Source organism: Dendrobates tinctorius, unplaced genomic scaffold (genome assembly GCF_039654945.1).
Source record: "Dendrobates tinctorius isolate UK_male_01 unplaced genomic scaffold, ASM3965494v1 ptg000035l, whole genome shotgun sequence".
In the NCBI taxonomy this organism is placed as follows: domain Eukaryota; kingdom Metazoa; phylum Chordata; class Amphibia; order Anura; family Dendrobatidae; genus Dendrobates; species Dendrobates tinctorius.
Genome location: NW_027361703.1, coordinates 69,097,035 through 69,114,793, shown reverse-complemented (window position 1 = coordinate 69,114,793; position 17,759 = coordinate 69,097,035). Strand labels below are relative to the sequence as shown.

At 39.6% G+C, this 17,759-nt stretch overlaps 1 protein-coding gene across 2 annotated transcripts in view; it reads left to right on the top strand.

Moving 5' to 3' along the window:
• The window catches only part of LHFPL3 (LHFPL tetraspan subfamily member 3), a 130,278-nt gene extending 127,235 nt beyond the window's left edge, over positions 1-3,043 (top strand). For both annotated transcript variants that reach the window (XM_073573628.1, XM_073573627.1), the window contains one exon: positions 28-3,043. In XM_073573628.1, the coding sequence (XP_073429729.1) occupies positions 28-41 (14 nt within the window). In that variant the 3' untranslated portion in view covers positions 42-3,043. The remainder of the gene's footprint in view (positions 1-27) is intronic.
• The last annotated feature ends 14,716 nt before the right edge of the window (positions 3,044-17,759 follow it).

Here is a 17,759-nt window from a genome sequence, read left to right as displayed (position 1 = left end):
AATGTTTTCTTTTCTTTCTTTCTGCAGGTCTCCTGAGTTAATACGTTCACTGACAAGCACAAGTGAAAACCTGTGAAAATGATTCCGTATGCCATCATTATGTAAGAAGAGATTTCAGGACGTTTCAGAAGTTACTTTTCCAAAATAGAAGTTGAAGAATATTCTTCCCTGTCTGTCATTCTCATCTCTCCTAAAAGTACTGATCTGTGACTGTGACTCCATGACAGTGCGTAGGCAGTGTGCAACATACCCAGGTAGCAAGTCCTAGAAAACTTTGCCTACATTTGTAGACCCCAGATTATAGATGTGCTACTAAAAAAAATCTATTGCACATCATGGCCTGGAAGTATCATTTACTACGTGTAAAAAGTGCAGATTTTATATACAGGTGAACACTGTTTAAGAACGTCCTGAGACATAAGCCTTTGGTGGCAGATGCTTTAGGACTTACTAGATAAAGTACATTACGTGCCAATTAAAACATGTTTGCACTCAGTATATCACATCATCTCCAAAAATCAGTTCTGAGCCACCATTTTAAAAGGATTGTATTAGCTGTAACCAGTTAGCCTCATTACTGATGTGAGAACTATGGACACACTTTCTACTGCCAAATAATAATACTGTATAGAACAATATATCTCGCCAAACGTTCTACGTTCTTAAAAGATAATTTAGCATACCATACAGCAAGCGTCATGTCACGGGACATGCTGTTCCCCTCCGCACATATGAACTTCATGAATATCTGAGCGGAAAGTTTGAGCCATGTGACTATAAGGCAATTTAGTACTTGAGCCAAAAATCACTTTGCTTATCCAACAGAAGTGGAAAAGTTGTATAAAATGTATTTGACCAAGTGAGTAGCTCTTCACTTATGAAACCTGCATCCTTAATTATTACCTAGTCATTGGCCATTGATTGAATGTTTCTGTTCATAAGGAAACTTGCCTTGTTCTTAACCAATGAACACCTTGCAGTACGGTATGTGTTAGAGCATTAGTTGTCAGGTTATTTGAATGTTACTCTAGTCTAAATGTGAAGACATGGATTTACCAAGATTAACCGATAGGAGCATATATTAAATCACAGTCTCTACGATTGTTACATGTAAGTATTAACCATCGAATTCTGAACAGTTTTTTGTTTGTGTTCAATATATTCTCGTGCGTGTGTATGTATATAATATATATATATATAATGTATACAGGATATATATATATATAACTATGTGCAAAAGTTTTAGGCAGGTGATGAAAAAAGGTTGCAAAGATAAAATGTTTTCTAAAATAGAAGTCTTAATAGTTTATATTTTCAATTCACAAAATTGAACTGAACGTACAAAAGAGAAATCTAGGTCAAATCAATATTTTGTGTGATCACTGTTTGCCCAAAAACAGCATCAATTCTTCTAAGTACACGTGCACACACTCTTATAGGAAGTTGGCAGGGAGGTTGTTCCAAACATCTTGGCGAACCAATCACTGATTCTCTACGGATATAGCCTTGCAAAAATTCTTCTCTCTCTTCATGTGGTCAATTCCATTCAGATCAGGACTCTGTGGGGGCCATATCATCACTTCCAGGACTTCTTGTTCTCATTTACACTGAAGATACTACTAAATGATATTGACTGTATGTGTACGGTCGTTGCCCTGCTGCTGAATAAATTTGAAGCCAATAAGACACCTTTATAATGGTATTGCATGATGGATAAGTATCTGCTTATATTTCTCAGCATTAAGGACACCATTAACCCTGACAGAATCCCCCAACTCTATTTACTGAAATGCAGCCCCAAATTTGCAAGGAGCCTCCACCAAGTCTCACTGTTTCCTGCACACACTCTTGTATTCTTCTCCTGGTCTTCAGCAAAAAACTGTCTTCTGATACAAATATTTCAGATTTTTACTCACTTTTGCCTTTTCTCTGCACCCCATTTCCCATGTCGTTGTGCATAGTTGAGTCACTTTGGCTAGTTTTTATGTCTAAGGTATAACCTTTGGACACAATTCTTCAAGGAAGACCACTTCGAGCCAGACTTCTATGAATAGTAAATGGGTGTAGATGGGTCCCACTTGTTGCTAGTGCTGAGCTGATGACACTGCTGACATTTTCCAACTTTGAGGAGCGGTAAGCATAATTTGTTTTTTATTTGCTGCACTAAATTTACTAGGTCATACACGGGTTCTGCAGTTCACTATGTTGCCCATCTCCCAGTGCTTATTCAAAAGAGCTTGAACAGCTCATCTTGAAACCTCAGTCTTAAGGTACTGTCACACTAAGCGATATCGCTAGCAATATCGCTATAACTTGTGACGTTATAGCGATATTGCTAGCGATATCGCTATGTCTGATACTTACCTACAACCCGCACCCCCGCTGGTTATCGCTGATCGCGCGAGAACGTCCTGGACCGTTTCTCGTCGTCAGCTTCCTGCGGCGCTTCCTGCTGTGACGATGAGCGACGCGTGGAGCCGGGCGGGAGGACGCATGATCGCCTGGTGTGACAGGTAAGTAGCGACCCCCGTCCCCAGCGATGTCGCTGGTGAGATCTGCCTGTGTGGCAGCTCACTAGCGACCACTTAGCGATGCACCAGCGATCCTGACCGCGTCATATCGCTGGTCGGGATCGCTGGTACATCGCTAAGTGTGACATAACATTTAGAAGTCTTTTCCGGCGAGAGATCTTGCAAATGCAGTATGGCTACCTTGTGTCTTGTTGCTATGCTTAGTCTTACAATGCTGTATGACCTGTGACCTGTGACATGAAGCTAACTTACATAGCCTCACCTTTGTAGATGAGTTTGGATATTCCTCACCCTGTTTTAAGTCTTTTTCACTGATTCCAGTTGACTGTATTTCAACTTACATATGAAAGTGATGATCATTACACCTTGTTTGGTATAATTTGTTACTGTTACTCCTGATTATAAATCTTTGAAATCCTGAAAGTGTACCTAGGAAAATTGATGATCCTTAAAGGGAATCTGTAACCATTTTTTTTCCCTATTAGCTGCCGGCATAGACATCGGGGGCTTATCTACAGCATTCTGTAATGCTGTAGATAAGCCTCCGATGTAACCTGAAAGAGAAGAAAAACACTTTATATTATACTCACCGAGGTGGGCGGTCCAGTCCGATGGGTGTTGAGGTCCGGCGCCTCCCTTCTTCATGCGATGACGTCCTCTTCTCCCGTCCTGAAATGGCTCTGGCGCAGGCGCATTGCTCTGCCCTGTTGAGGGCAGAGCAGAATTCTGCAGTGTGCAGGCGCCAGACCTCTCCCGACGCCTGCGCACTGCAGGACTCTGCTCTGCCCTCAACAGGGCAGAGCAGTGTGCCTGCGCCGGAGCCATTACAGGACGGGAGAAGAGGACGTCATCGCATGAAGAAGGGAGGCGCCGAACGGGACGGCGACACCCATCGGACCGGACCGCCCACCTCCGTGAGTATAATATAACGTGTTTTTCTTCTCTTTCAGGTTACATCGGAGGCTTATCTACAGCATTACAGAATGCTGTAGATAAGCCCCCGATGTCTATGCCGGCAGGTGAAAGGCCAGAAAAAGGGTGACAGATTCCCTTTAACACTAACAGTGGTCACACCAAATTTCTCTTTGCATTTTGTACATTGTTAGGATTCACTTACCCCTATTAACCTTTGAGTTTCCTCTCCGCCTACATAGTCCCACTTTTTCTCATTTCCCTTCTTTAAACTCTATATATATATTTATATTTATATATTCTATTTTTGGAAGCATTCTTACTTTGCAGCATTTTTTTCACACCTGCCCAAAACTTTTGCCCAGTATTGTATATACACACACATACTTCCTTTTTGTAGCTTTATCATTGAAATAAACATTTCTGAAATGATATATTGTATAATAGCAACCATACTTTTTAGACACTTTACAGACATTAAGAAAAAAGGCTCTTTTAAATATCCCAATTCTAACATTTGTTGAATTCTCACTTAAGGAGACTTGATTGTATATGGTGATGTTCCGTGTTCTTAGATACTCAAAGTAGTAATGTAAATAGTTTTTAACAAAGAGGTAAAGTTTGTACTGTTTCAATAGCCTGTAAATTATATTGTCATACTCGTTGAATAGTGATGCTATTACAAGCAGAGGTTAATGAAATAACTTGTATTTTACCATCCCCTCAATACAGTGACATGTAAAAGTTTGGGCACACCTGATCAAAATTACTGTTAATATGAACAGTTAAGCAAGTTGAAGATGAAATGATTTCTCAAAGGCATAAAATTAGAGATGACACATTTCCTTTGTATTTTAGGCAAAAAATAAATATATATTTTTTTTCATATTTTACATTTTAAAATTACAAAAAGGAAAATGGGCTGATGCAAAATTTTGGGCACCCTCCATGATTAGTATATAGTAGCACCATCTTTTGAAAGTACCACAGCTTGTAAACGCTTTTTGCAGCCAGCCACTAATGTTTCAGTTCTTGTTTGAGGGATTTTCATACATTCTTTGTAGGAAAATTCTTCCAGTTATGTGAGATTCCTGGGTCGTCTTGCATGCACTGCTATGTTGAGGTCTAGCTACAGATTTTCAATGATGTTCAGATCAGGGGACTGTGAGGGCCATTGTAAAATCTGCAGCTTGCACTTTTTGATGTAATCTATTTGTAAATTTTGACTTGTGTTTAGGATTATTATCCATTTGTAGAAGCCACTCTATTTTCAATTTCAGCTTTTTTACAGATGGTGTTATGTTTAGTATGCAAAAGAACATCTATACAAGCCTGATGCATTTTGGAAACAAGTCCTGTGAACTGATGATGTTAAAATAGAATTCTCTGGTAACAATGATCAAAAGTATGTGTAGAGAAAAAGGGCACAGAATTTCAGGAAAAGAACATGTCACCAGCAATTAAGCCTGGGGGTGGATCAATCATGCTTTGGAGTTGTGTTGCAACCAATGGCATGGGGAACATTTCACAGGTAGAGGGAAGAATAGATTCAATGACATTTCAACCAATTCCTGATGCTCACCCTATGTAAAAAAAAAAAAAAGCTGAGGTTGAAAAGAAGATGGCTTCTACAAATAGATAATTATCGTAAACACAAGTTAAAACCAACAACAGACTACCTCTAAAGGAGCAAGCTGAATGTTTTACAATTGCCCTCACAGTCCACTGATCTGAACATCATTGAAAATCTGTGGCTAAGTCTCAAAATAGCAGTGCATGCAAGACGTCCCAGGAATCTCACAGGACTGGAAGAATTTTCCAAGGAACAATGGATGAAAATCCCTCAAACAAGAATTAAAATACTCTTGCTGGCTACAAAAAGTGTTTACAAGCTGTGATATTTTTAAAAAGGCATGCTGCTGGGTACAAACCAAGCAAGGTGCTCAAACTTTTGCATCAGCCCATTTTCCTTTTTGTAATTTTTAAAATGTAAAGGATGAAAAAAATGTTTTGCCTAAAATGCAAAGGAAATGTTTCATCTTCAACTTTAGGCCTTTTCGAGATCATTTCTTCAACTTACTTAACTGTTCACAATAACAGTAATTTTGACCAAGGGTGCTCAAACTTTTACTTGCCACTGCATTTAATGGATATTATATATCACTTTGGAGTTGATGACTGGCACATTTTTCTAGGATTCAGATTTTGTTCTTGTTTTATTACGTAAAGAAGGAGTTAACTATCTTAAATAATAATATGCAGGACTGAGAAATTTAACTGAAAATCTAAGCAAGGGGTACACGGCAACTTAAATTCGCATGCATCATGTACTAAAATCTCATTTGCACGGTAGTACTATTCGCTACAGGAAATAATTCAATATAATTTGCTATTATCATGAAAAGACTGTACATGATGGTAATTTCTGTAATAATTACAAATTATATCAAAATTTTTTTGCCAATAAAAAATGAAAATTGATTAGATACATTTTCATAGTAAGTCCTATAGAAAGGCTACGCAAGTAAAAGATTTCTATTTTTGTAACTAAAAACTAGAATATTTCTTGTATTATGTATGGTTTGACCATGTGTGGGATAAATTTGACAAAGAAAATAATAGTCGTCTATGGTCTAGATCGATTTATGGTCCTAACAAAATGTAACGGATAAACCAACCTTACAGGGGTGCGGATGTCTCTAATATATGTTTACCACAGCAGTCTTACTTTTTTTTTTAAAGCATAAAGTTACTGCATTTTTAATGACTAATACATATTAGAGTCTGAGAAATAAAGTGGAGGAATGCATTAATATGTATACATAGAAAGTGTGCCAATCAATGTTTGGTAGGTCTACTGAATTAGTGTATATATCTAAAAATGCCATCTTGATAATAATATTAAGGTTGCTTTCACTGAAATTTTCTTTTAAATAAAATTAATTTTGTCTCCATGACTCCTCATTTCTATTGTCGCTTAGAGCATTGTGTTACTGAAATCAAATATGTATAAAGTGTACTGATACATGTATCAAACAGAAATATATTATGTAACCTTCACATTTTTGGGTTCCCATTCAATTACACTTTTGATTTATGTAAAAGAAAAAAACCTGCAACATTAGGTATTACTTAGCAAAATTCTGCTGACAGGTTCGCTTTAAGTAAACTACAAACAGTGTCAGTTTGGCGCCGTTATACTGATTAAAATGATACCTTGGTTTATGAAATCCGTCTTGTGGTTGTTGCTTAATCTGTATTTGCAATTTTCAGTTAATGAGATTCTCGTGCTTTGGCGTGGCCTGTGGGCGGGGCTTTATTTTGTGCTGTTTTAATATTTATCCTTATGGGCTTATGACAGGTCACTGATATTTCAGTGACTTGCCTCCTGTTTTAGGCTAGTTTCACACTAGCGCTTTTGAGCGCAGCGACGACCTGCGCACGGCCGCCGCTAAGCCCCACCCCCTGCCGCGCCTCCGCCGGTAGCTCCGCCTACCGGCGCATGACGCTGCATGCATCCTGCGTCCCCTATCTTTATCACTGCTACCGGCGGAGGCGCGGCAGGGGCGGGGCTTAGCGGCAGCCGTCGCTGCGCTCAAAAGCGCTAGTGTGAAGCTAGCCTTACATACTACATATACAGTTGAAACCAGAAGTTTACATACACTATATAAAAAGACACATATGCATGTTTTTCTAAATATCTCACATGAAATTAGAATAAACCTTTTCCATTTTAGTTCAATTAGGATTACCATAATTATTAATATTTGCCAAATGCCAGAATACTGGGAGAGAATGTTTTTAAGGCATTTGTATTACTTACTGCAAAGTCAAAAGTTTACTTAAACTAAGATTATTATGCCTTTAAACAATTCTGGACTGCCCATATGATGTTATCATGTGTTTCAAGGCTTCTAATGTGAGTTAATTAGAGACACATCTGTGGATGTATTTTGTATTTTAATGCACACCTGAAACACACTGCTTCTTTGAGTAGCATCACGGGAAAGTCTCAAGAAATCAGCCAAGATATCAGGAAGAGAATTGTGGACTTGCACAATTCTGGCTCAACCTTGGGTACAATTTCAGGATACCTGAAGGTGCTTCGTTCATCTGTACAAACAACTCTATGCAAGTACAAACAAGACGGGAATGTCCAGCCATAATACTGCTCAGGAAGGTGACGGCTTCTGTGTCCCAGAAATGAACGTGCGTGAAGGACGAGAATCTCATTAACAGAAAACTGGAAATGCAGATTAAACAACAACCACAAGATGGATGTCATAAACCAAAATATTTTAATCAGTATTACAGCACCAAAATGACAGTGTCTGTCATTTACATAGCAAAATCCTGCTGACAGACTTGCTTTAAAGGGGTTTTCTTACGAACAAAAGTTCATTTTAACCCCTTAACAACCGCTGATATGCATTAAAATGGTGCCCGCTAAGGGTACTTATTCCCTCTTCGGAGAACATGATCAGGGCCAGATTTTCCCATCCCCGATCACAAAAAAATTAAATGTTTATTTTTTCTTTCCACATTGCTTCAGTTCCTGTGAAGCAATTGAAGGGTTAGAATAAGCTTATTGAATGTGGTTTTGAGCACCTTAAGGAGAGCAGTTTTTTAGAATGGTGTCAGTTTTGGGTACTTTCTGTCATATGGGACCCCTCAAACTCACTTCAAATGTGATGTGGTCCCTAAAAAAAGGATTTTGTAAATTTTGTTGGAAAAATGAGAAATCGCTGGTCAACTTTTAAACCTTATAACTTCCTAACAAAAAAAAAAATTTGTTTCCAAAACTGTGATGTAAAGCATACGTGTGGAAAATGTTATGTACTAACTATTTTGTGTGACATAACTCTGAGTTAAGAGCATAAAAATTAAAGTCTGAAAATTGCAAAATTTTAACATTTTTGTACCAAATTTTTTTTCACAAATAAACGCAAGTCATATCGAAGAAATTTTACCACCATCATGAATTACAATATGTTATGAAAAAAGAGTCTCAGAATCAGTGGGATACATTGAAGTGTTCCAGAGTTAAAACCTCATTATCATCATCAGGAGGGAGGGGACAAAGGAGGGGTGCAATACCATCTCTCTTCCACGATATAGTCATGATAAGTAAAAGGGCAATTCTCCAGAAATGGTTGGTGAGAGAAATTCCCTCGAGAGAAGAGGTGATAAGCCAGATGAAAAAACACTCATGCTGGAGAAAGTGGTGGTGGAGAGGAGCAAGGAAAGATCGTCAGCAATTTTTTTCAGTAAATGGAGAAAGTTCATAAGTGGTATATGCTCAGGAGAAGAAATAAGGCAAATAATGTTAACATTTGTATCTACTGAATGGTATATGAAGGAAGATCTGTTAGGATCCCTAGGTAAGCTGAAATTATAGGGGGAGATTCCAAGGCCGAGTCGCATGGGGAGTGGGAGGGAACGGGGGAGGGGGGAAGGGATAGGGTTAAGTAAGTTTGGATTTAAGACATAAGAAACTGTTGAAGTATGGGAGAAGGAAAACAGGAAGGAAGAATATATAAGGAGGAGGTGAAAAAGGCAAATTGGAAGGATTATGTGAATGCATTGAGATTCCTTGATAACTATTACGGCGTTTGATATATTTTTGTATCCTAATACTTATCCTTTTTATTCTATAATCTGTATATTTTATGTAAGAAAATCAATAAAAAGTTGGTTTAAAAAAAAAAACCTCAAAGTGACAGTGGTCAGAATTGTAATATTTGGCTTGGTCATTAAGGTCAAAATTGGCTGTCATTAAGGGGTTAAGCAATAGATCTTGGAATAATAACTTACACAATTGGATGTGTTTAAATTAAATGTTCCTCTGCTGAGATAATCTTATACATATGCCCATCTATGTACTCTAATGGCTGTGTCTGACCGTTCAGGGACATGGTCTGATCATACCACAGCTTCTGGGCAGGGGAGGAAACAAAAGAGTGTACAGACATTATAGCATGGGTTCACAGCTGATTCTTTATGTGAGGTTTCCATGCCTGATATTAAACATTGTTTTAAATCAAAGAAAGAATCAGCTGTAATCCCCTGCTGCAATGTCTGTATACTTCCTGCATAGGAGCTGTGGTATGATCAGACCATGTTTCTGTACGGTCAGACACGGCCATTTCACAGTACACAGCAGGGGCACATTTATAAGATTATCTCAGCACAGGAACATTTTATTTAAACAGATCCAATTGAGCAAGTTATTATTTTCCAAGATCTATTGATTAAAATAAAATTTTGTTTGTGGGAAAACCCCTTTAAGTACATGTTGTTAACTCCTTTCCGACGTGGTCTGTAATAATATGATTCTGACAGCTGACACCCAGTACTAAGTTCCAGGAGCGGTCCCACACCGCTCCCAGAAATTTAACCAACTATATGCTGCGATCAAACTCGATTGCAGCATTCCGCGTGCAAGCAGAGGGAAGACAGCCCCTCTGCCCTTGGATCGGAGACCCCGAGGAATCTTCGCGGGGTCCCAATCGTTGCCATGATGGCCTGATGTCGTAATGATGACATCCGGGTCACCAGAGCTACAAAAGTTGCTTGATCATGCGCAATGCATGATCAGCAACTCTCTCTGACAGTGCAGAGTTGACAGTTTGCATAGCACAGGGATGCTGCTGCATCCCCATGCTATACAAGTGATCAGCCTGCAAAAGATGATAGTTCCATAGTGGGACAAAGTAAAAAAGTTTAAAAAAAATTTAAAATAATTGTAAAAATATTTTTTTTAAGAATAATAAAAAAATCAAAAGATATTGTATCCACAAAAATTTGTATGAAAATAAAAATATAAACAATAAAAGTACACATATTTGGTAATGCAGCGTTCGGAACAACCCGACCTATAAAACTTCCACTAGTTAACCCCTTTAGTGAACACCATAAAAAAATTTAATAAAAAGGAAGGCAAGAAACAATGCTTTATCATCATACCACGGAACAAAAAATGGAATAAAAGATGGTACCGTTGAAAACGTCATCTTGTCCCGCAAAAAACAAGCGCCATACAGCTCCATGAGCGGAAAAATAAAAAAGTTATAGCTCTCAGAAAAAAGTGATACAAAATTATTTTTTATATAAAATATTTGTTATTGTTTAAAAGTGCCAAAACATAAAAATAGATATAAATGAGATGTCGCTGTAATAGTACTGACTGAAGAATAAGACTACCTTATCAATTTTACCACACGCGGAATGACAAACTCCCCCTCCGAAAAAAAATTCCTAAATTGCTGTTTTTTGTTCATTCTGCTTAAAAAAAAATAATCGGAATAAAAAGTGATGAAAAAATGTCATGTGTCTGAAAATGGTACCAATAAAAACGTCAACACGCCCTGCAAAACACAAGCTCTCACATAACTCTGTGGTACAAAATATGGAAAAATTATAGCTCTCCAAACATGGTAATGCAAAAAATAGTTTTTGCAATAAAAAGCGTCTTTTAGTGTGTGACAGCAGCTAAACATAAAAACCCAATATAAATCTGGTAACCCTGTAATCGCACCGACCCAAGAATAAAATTGCCTAATCACTTAGACAGCATGAGGGACAGCATAAAAAAATAAAACCAATTCTTCACCTGCTGCTGATTTTTTCATTTTGCCTCCCAAAGATCACAATTAGGCTCGGCGCACATTTATTCTGCACTGAGCGCTTACACCGTTGTTTCCTTGTAAATCTCTGAAATATGTGATTCAGACAGAACCCTCGATGGAAGGTTCCCTCTAGTAAGGCAGATAGAGGCACTGTGGACGCCATCTGACCTATGATCCAGCGGTGTCCGTCTTTTTAGGATTGCATAAAAGTGTTGTCGGTCACAGTTTAAAGTGCACTTCTGAAAAGAAGGACACCGCTGAACAGAGGCCAGACAGAGTCCAAAGTAACTACGCTGCCTGATTATACTGAATGGCTCTCTCGGGGGGGGTTTAATCTGAATCTTGTCACTCAGAAATTTAGATGGAAACCCCAAAGTAAGTGCTCAGCGTAGAGCACCTGATAAATGTGATCCCAATCGTTATGTAAAATGTTCAGAACAAAAGCTTCAACTCAGTCAGCACAAAAAAGTAAGTCCCTTCTCAGGTCTGTCATCTGATAACGGAAAGATAGGGGACTTCCAAGTTACTGGTAGCACGAAGGCTCTGGAAAAGTGAAATGGCTTCTCATCTGCCAAAAGAAATTCAGCAAATTCTTAGCTCCCAAATGCCTCCCTTCTGAGTTCCACAAGAGTCCCTAAACCACATATAGCGTCCTCATGTTTGGCATTTCTGAAGCGATGAGAACCCACCTAACTTACGGGTGCATGTCTCCAGAAGCATGGGCTGGGCATAACATACTGTTGACTGTAAAGTACTGGTCACTACAATGGTAATTTTCACTCGGCAACATTCACTACTGCTTGTTTCTGGAACATAGCCTATATTCAAAATCATCACTACAACTGTAGATAAATTCCCAAAGGGTACAATTTCCAAAATGGGGTCACTTGAGTGGGATTTCTGCTTTTATAGCAATTAGGGGCTCTGTGTATGAAGTCCACAAACTGTTCTAGGAAAATCTGCACTCTATTCCTCTCGAGTCTCTACGTATGGCTAAGTTGTTGTCATGATCCAGAACGGGGTTGGAGTCCTGGTTTCAGGTTTGCTATTTATCGCTGCTGCTTCCTGCAGGTTGTCGGTTATAGTTTTGCCTAGAGCTGCTGTAGCTGACTGATTGCTCCGATTTGTCCTCCTGCATTTGCTGTCTGAACCCGTGTCTCTGTTTCCCCTGCAGCCCTGACATTATAACCAACCAGAAACAGCTAGTTTTTTTTCTCTGCTCTGCTTTCTATGGATCTGCTCCTTACCTTGGTGGATCGAATTGATCGTTTGACACAAATGATGCAGGATCTGTCTGTGGAACAGGGCCTTTGCCTCGTCTTATAACCACCTGCAAAGGGAACTTTCTGACTCGGTAAAATCTTCTCAGGGATTTTCTTCCCAGTCTGTCCGTAAGTACTCTAACACTGGTGTCTCATTGCATTCTCCTGAAACTACAGTCAGGCTCCCAGATACCTTTTCCGGGGAAAAGGAGAGGTTTCGTATGTTTAAGGAGAATTGCAAGTTTTTTTTCTCTTAGGCCGGGGTCACACTGACGAGGAATACGGGAGAGTGAGAGGCGCTAAAAGCACGCATTAGACACGGACAAATGATTTTCTATGGGGTCACTCGCACCAGGCGTATATTTCTCATCCGTATCCTACGCTTCGTGCCACTCGCAGCATGCTGCGATTGTCAGCGTACTACGGCCATAGTACGCCAATGCAAGTCTATGGGTGCGCAAAAAATACGCATTACACACGGACCACACATGTGACTTGCGAGAAATACGCACCAGGTGTCTTTTAGCAAAGCCGGCAATTCAGTGCGCTATACAGTAAACTCACACTGACAGTTTTATTAAAGAAACGAAAGAATAGATATATACACATAGAATACATACATATATATATACATTCTATGAGTATATATCTATTCTTTCGTTTGTGTTATAAAACCTGTCATTGGACTCCATTATATGTCCATTTTGCAAGGTGACGAGAAAATCTCGCCATACGGATGCCACACGGATTGCATACGGATGCTTACATGCGCAAAATACGCGACCACACCTTGATTACGGATGACATACGGAGCACTGTTTAGGGGCCATTGATCTGTATTACGCATGTAAAATATTGACCGTATTTTGCGTTGATTAGTGTGACCCCGGCCTTAGACCCCGATCCTCTGGAGAGGAGAGGGACCTCAATCGTCCTCTTTACCGGCTTCTCAATCAAATCAATCAAATCAAATTTATTATCGCCAAGTACATATTACATATATACAAGGAATTCTTTGTGGCAAAGAGGCAACATAATATATAACAACAGATACAACAAGTAACATCTAACAAGACAGATACAGTATATAGTCTACACATAGTAGAACGTATGTCTGTGGATATGTTCCTTGAGGTCTTGGGACTTATTTTTGACGAGTCTGACGGTTTCTATGTGGCAGAGGACACAATCATGAGTCTCTCTCGGGAAACCACAGCTGAATGGTATTGCTCCGAGTTCTGCTGATGGTCCACTGAGGTGTCTTGAGATTACTCTACGCTGAGATTCCAGTTTAGGAGAGGACTGTCGGATCACCTGAAGGACGCGTAGGCTGTCCATCCACCACCCAGCTCATTGGAGGAGGCTATGACTCAGGCTATCCATATGGATGAGAGACTAAGGGAGAAAGGTGTTACACAGCGAGAGGTTCCATTACTCCCTGCTAATCCTGTTGTTTTGCCACCGTCTGAACCTATGGAGGTGGGGGCCACTAACCTCAAGAAGGAGGAGAGGAGATGGCTTGAAGGAAAGCTGTGTTTTTACTGCAGAGATTCCGGACATTGGAAAAAGAACAGCCCCTCCTGCCCACTGACTAAAAAGCGGCCGAGTCTAGGTGATTGTCGTGGAGGTCACCCAGACTCTCGGGTACCTTTTTCCTAATTTTCAAAAGTATTGTTAGAAATGGAACTTAGTTGAGGGAGTTGCTGCACGCCCTCTTCTGCATTTGTGGACTGCGGGTCGTCCATGAATTTTATTGACTCTAACTTGGTGACCAAGTGTAAGTTACGGACAGTTAGGCTGGAGACTTCTATTTATGTTGTTGCCATTGACAAAACACCACTGGCTAAGAATGTCATCAAATTTGTCTCAGAGGAGTTTCTCCTTTAAGTGGGTTCCTTGCACCAGGAATGTATTTCATGTTTTGTTCTGGACAATATGCCTGTGGGACTAATGTTCGTGAGCGGCCTATCACGTTCACTAATCAAAGTCATTCTACAGTCTGTGTAAGTGTGCGTGTGCAGCCCATTCACTATCTCCATCCATCCCTCAAGATGGCTGGACCATCATTGTAAATACACCATTGTAAATATACACCTGTACTTTGTGTCTCCCCCACCTCATTGTAGATTGTAAGCTCTCACAAGCAGGGTCGTCCAATTATGCTTTAATTATTGTATGGTTAACGTTGTTACTTATGACTTGTGTTTTGAAACTGTTAAACTGTAAAGCGCTGCGGAATATGTTGGTGCTATATAAAGATTATTATTATGTTCCCCTGATTACAGTTACATAATCCTGTGAAAAACTGGGAATCTTGGGACATTGTTAAATGGGGTACTAATTGTAGTAGAAGTTGCCTTACTACTGTACTTGTGTCATCCGTTAATCTGGAAGGTGTTCCGGTGTACCTGAAGGATTTTGAAGATATTTCTTCTGAAAAGGAGACCGAGGTCTTACCACCACACCACTCTTTTGATTGTACTATCAATCTGATTCCTGGTGCTAAATTGCCCAAGGCCCGTCTGTACAATCTCTCTGGCCCAGAGCAAACCGTTATGAAAGAGTATATTTCTGAAAGCCTACGTAAAGTCCACATCCGTCCCTCTGTCTTTCCTGTGGCTGCTGGATTCTTTTTTGTAAAAAAAGAAAGATGGTGGTTTGCGACTAAGCCTCGATTTTCGATAATTGAATAAGATCACAGTGAGAATTACCTACCCCCTCCCGCTCATCCCTGATTTATACAACCAATTGTCGGGGGCCAAATGGTTTTCTAAATTGGCCGCAGGGGGTCATATAATCTTATCCGTATTCAGGAGGGGGATGAGTGGAAAACAGCATTTCTCACTTCTGAAGGGTTGTTGAGAATTTGGTTATGCCCTTTGGTCTCATCAATGACCATGTATTTTCTGATTTTATTGGGCGCTTTATGGTGGTGTATTATGGTGTTCTCATCTAGCAAACAGGTTCACATGGATCATCTACAGGAGGTTCTCCAGAGGTTACGGGAGAATTCGCTTTTTGCAAAACCTGAAAAGTGTACATTTTTTGTTAAAGAATTGTCTTTTCTGGGGTTCATTCTGTCTGACAAAGGGTTTTGTATGGACCCTGGGAATGTACGGACTATTGTGAATTGGCAACCCAGAGACTTAAAGGGTCTTCAACGTTTTCTAGGGTTTGCAAACTATTATAGGAAATGTATTAAGGGGTTTTCACAGGTGGTCAAGCCCCTTTCATAGGTGACAGGTTCCCTTTAACTGAGAATCTATACTGCTCAAAAAAATAAAGGGAACACATCCTAGATATCACTGAATGACAAATTCCAGTTGCAAATCTTTATTCATTGCACATGTAATGCATTGAGAGCAATAAAACATAAAAATGATTATTGTAAATTAAAATTAATATCCCAGGAATTGTGGTTGATTTGGAGTTACATTGTGTTGTTTAAGTGTTCCCTTTATTTTTTTTGAGCAGTATATTAGTCAGCCCATCATGACCAAAAAGTTTGTAATTGTTTTTTACATCTTTTTCTGAGCTCATCTTTGCGAATTCATAACCACAAATCACATGACATTTGATTGTACAGGGAAACAAAAAGCCTGTAAAAACCAAATTGTACAAAATGAGCTTTTATACATGCATTCAAGTAAAAAAAAAAAAACGGCCCCAAAAGTGGACAACCCTTTTTACTTCTGATGTAGAGGGAATTTGGAATATTACAGTAGGGGAAAGGCGTGAGTAAATTTATAAAAACAGCTGTATAAAATTGTTGGTGACACGGCAACTGGCATGTTGCCATATGTTCAGAAACTTTTCCACACCAGAGTTCATGTCCGGTCAGATGGGGAGGCTGCGCAGGCAATTTTTCATTCATTACACAGTGGATTACAGCCGGGGGCGGTAGCATTAGCACCACTCCCGGTTGTAAACTATTTAACCCCTTGAGATGGATTGCAGCATGGGACTTGACTGTACAGCAGAGAGGTATGTTATATTGTTGCCTTTTTATTTTTAATGTTTTACAGGAGAACAAGGGCTTCCCTTGGATTGGGAGTTTAATAAAGATGTCAAACCTGTGTGTTTAATTATTTCAATAAAAGACTGTGCTCTTAATGTGTGTTTTTGTTTAACCCTATCATACTATTGGCTTAAATATTGGATAGGTGTCTTATTAGCTGGGGGCAATAACAATGGTCCCTTTCTAGGCCATTAATAGCTGCCCTCAGTCACTGGCTTTCCCTCTCTGGCAAAGAAAATTGCGTGGGAGCCCACGTAGGGTTTAGAGTTTTTTTTTCCCTAAATAAATTTGTTAAATTAACACCTACATCTCCAAAATTTAACACACACATAGTACTAACATTATTAGTGAGGGACATATATAAATCTAACTGACATGCAATGGCTTAATGTATGTAAACCATGTGTCATATCCTGTCGGCTTCTGCAATGATTTTACAGAAGCCGACAAATTAATTAACGGCTATTTTGCTATCTAGCCCTGTAGGAAATATAAAGGTATATATATGTGTGTGTCTCAATGATTATTTATATATATATATATATATATATATATATATATTACACATACACACACATACTGTATATATGTTTTGACGAATATTTGAGGCCATGGATCAGTTAAATATCCATTTTGCAAGGCTGCCATATGGATGTCACACGGATGCTTAGATGCGAGAAAATTGCATCCTCGCATTGCACATGGATGACATACGGATCACTGTTCAGGGATCATTTCTGCGATTCTCGGCCGTGAAAAACGGACCAAATTTTTTTAGACATTATGTGTGACGATGGCGAAAGAGCCGCACTCAAATAAGTCGTTTCGTCTTGCAGATATTACTAGAGTTTATTCAAAATTCACCACAGGGTAATACATATAGAGTGATAATAAGGTAGGAGGTGTTAGGTGTTGGGTTCCTGCCTCTGCACAGGAGGAATCCTGACCCTTGCCTTCTGCAGTCTCCCATTCTTCTCTGGCTGCAGAGGAGCCTGCTCAGCAAAGACATCATTCCCGGCGTCTTGCTCAGTCTACTACTGTTGGCTTAGTTACTGCTGCCAATCAGGGTTCAGATATAGTAACCTGCAATAGCCAGCAGCGAGCAGCTCTTTGGACAAAGTCCTCTCGGCCCACTGAGCTTGTCCGTGTGAAGTCCTCTCATTGGAGGTCTGAGGTCACATGCTCAGGTCCTATTGCTGCTCCCATTGGACCACTAGGAAGGTCCCGGAGGGAGGCTGCTATAAAAGAGTCGCATAGCCGCATGGCCATGCGCTAGTATAGACAGTAATTTGTAGTGGTGTGTGTGAACCGCTGATTCATTATGAAACCCCTTCCCTTTGACACGCATGTTAGTAGGGTTTAGATTCAGCACCGAGTCGTGGCACTGCCTAGCGCCACAGTGCTCCTA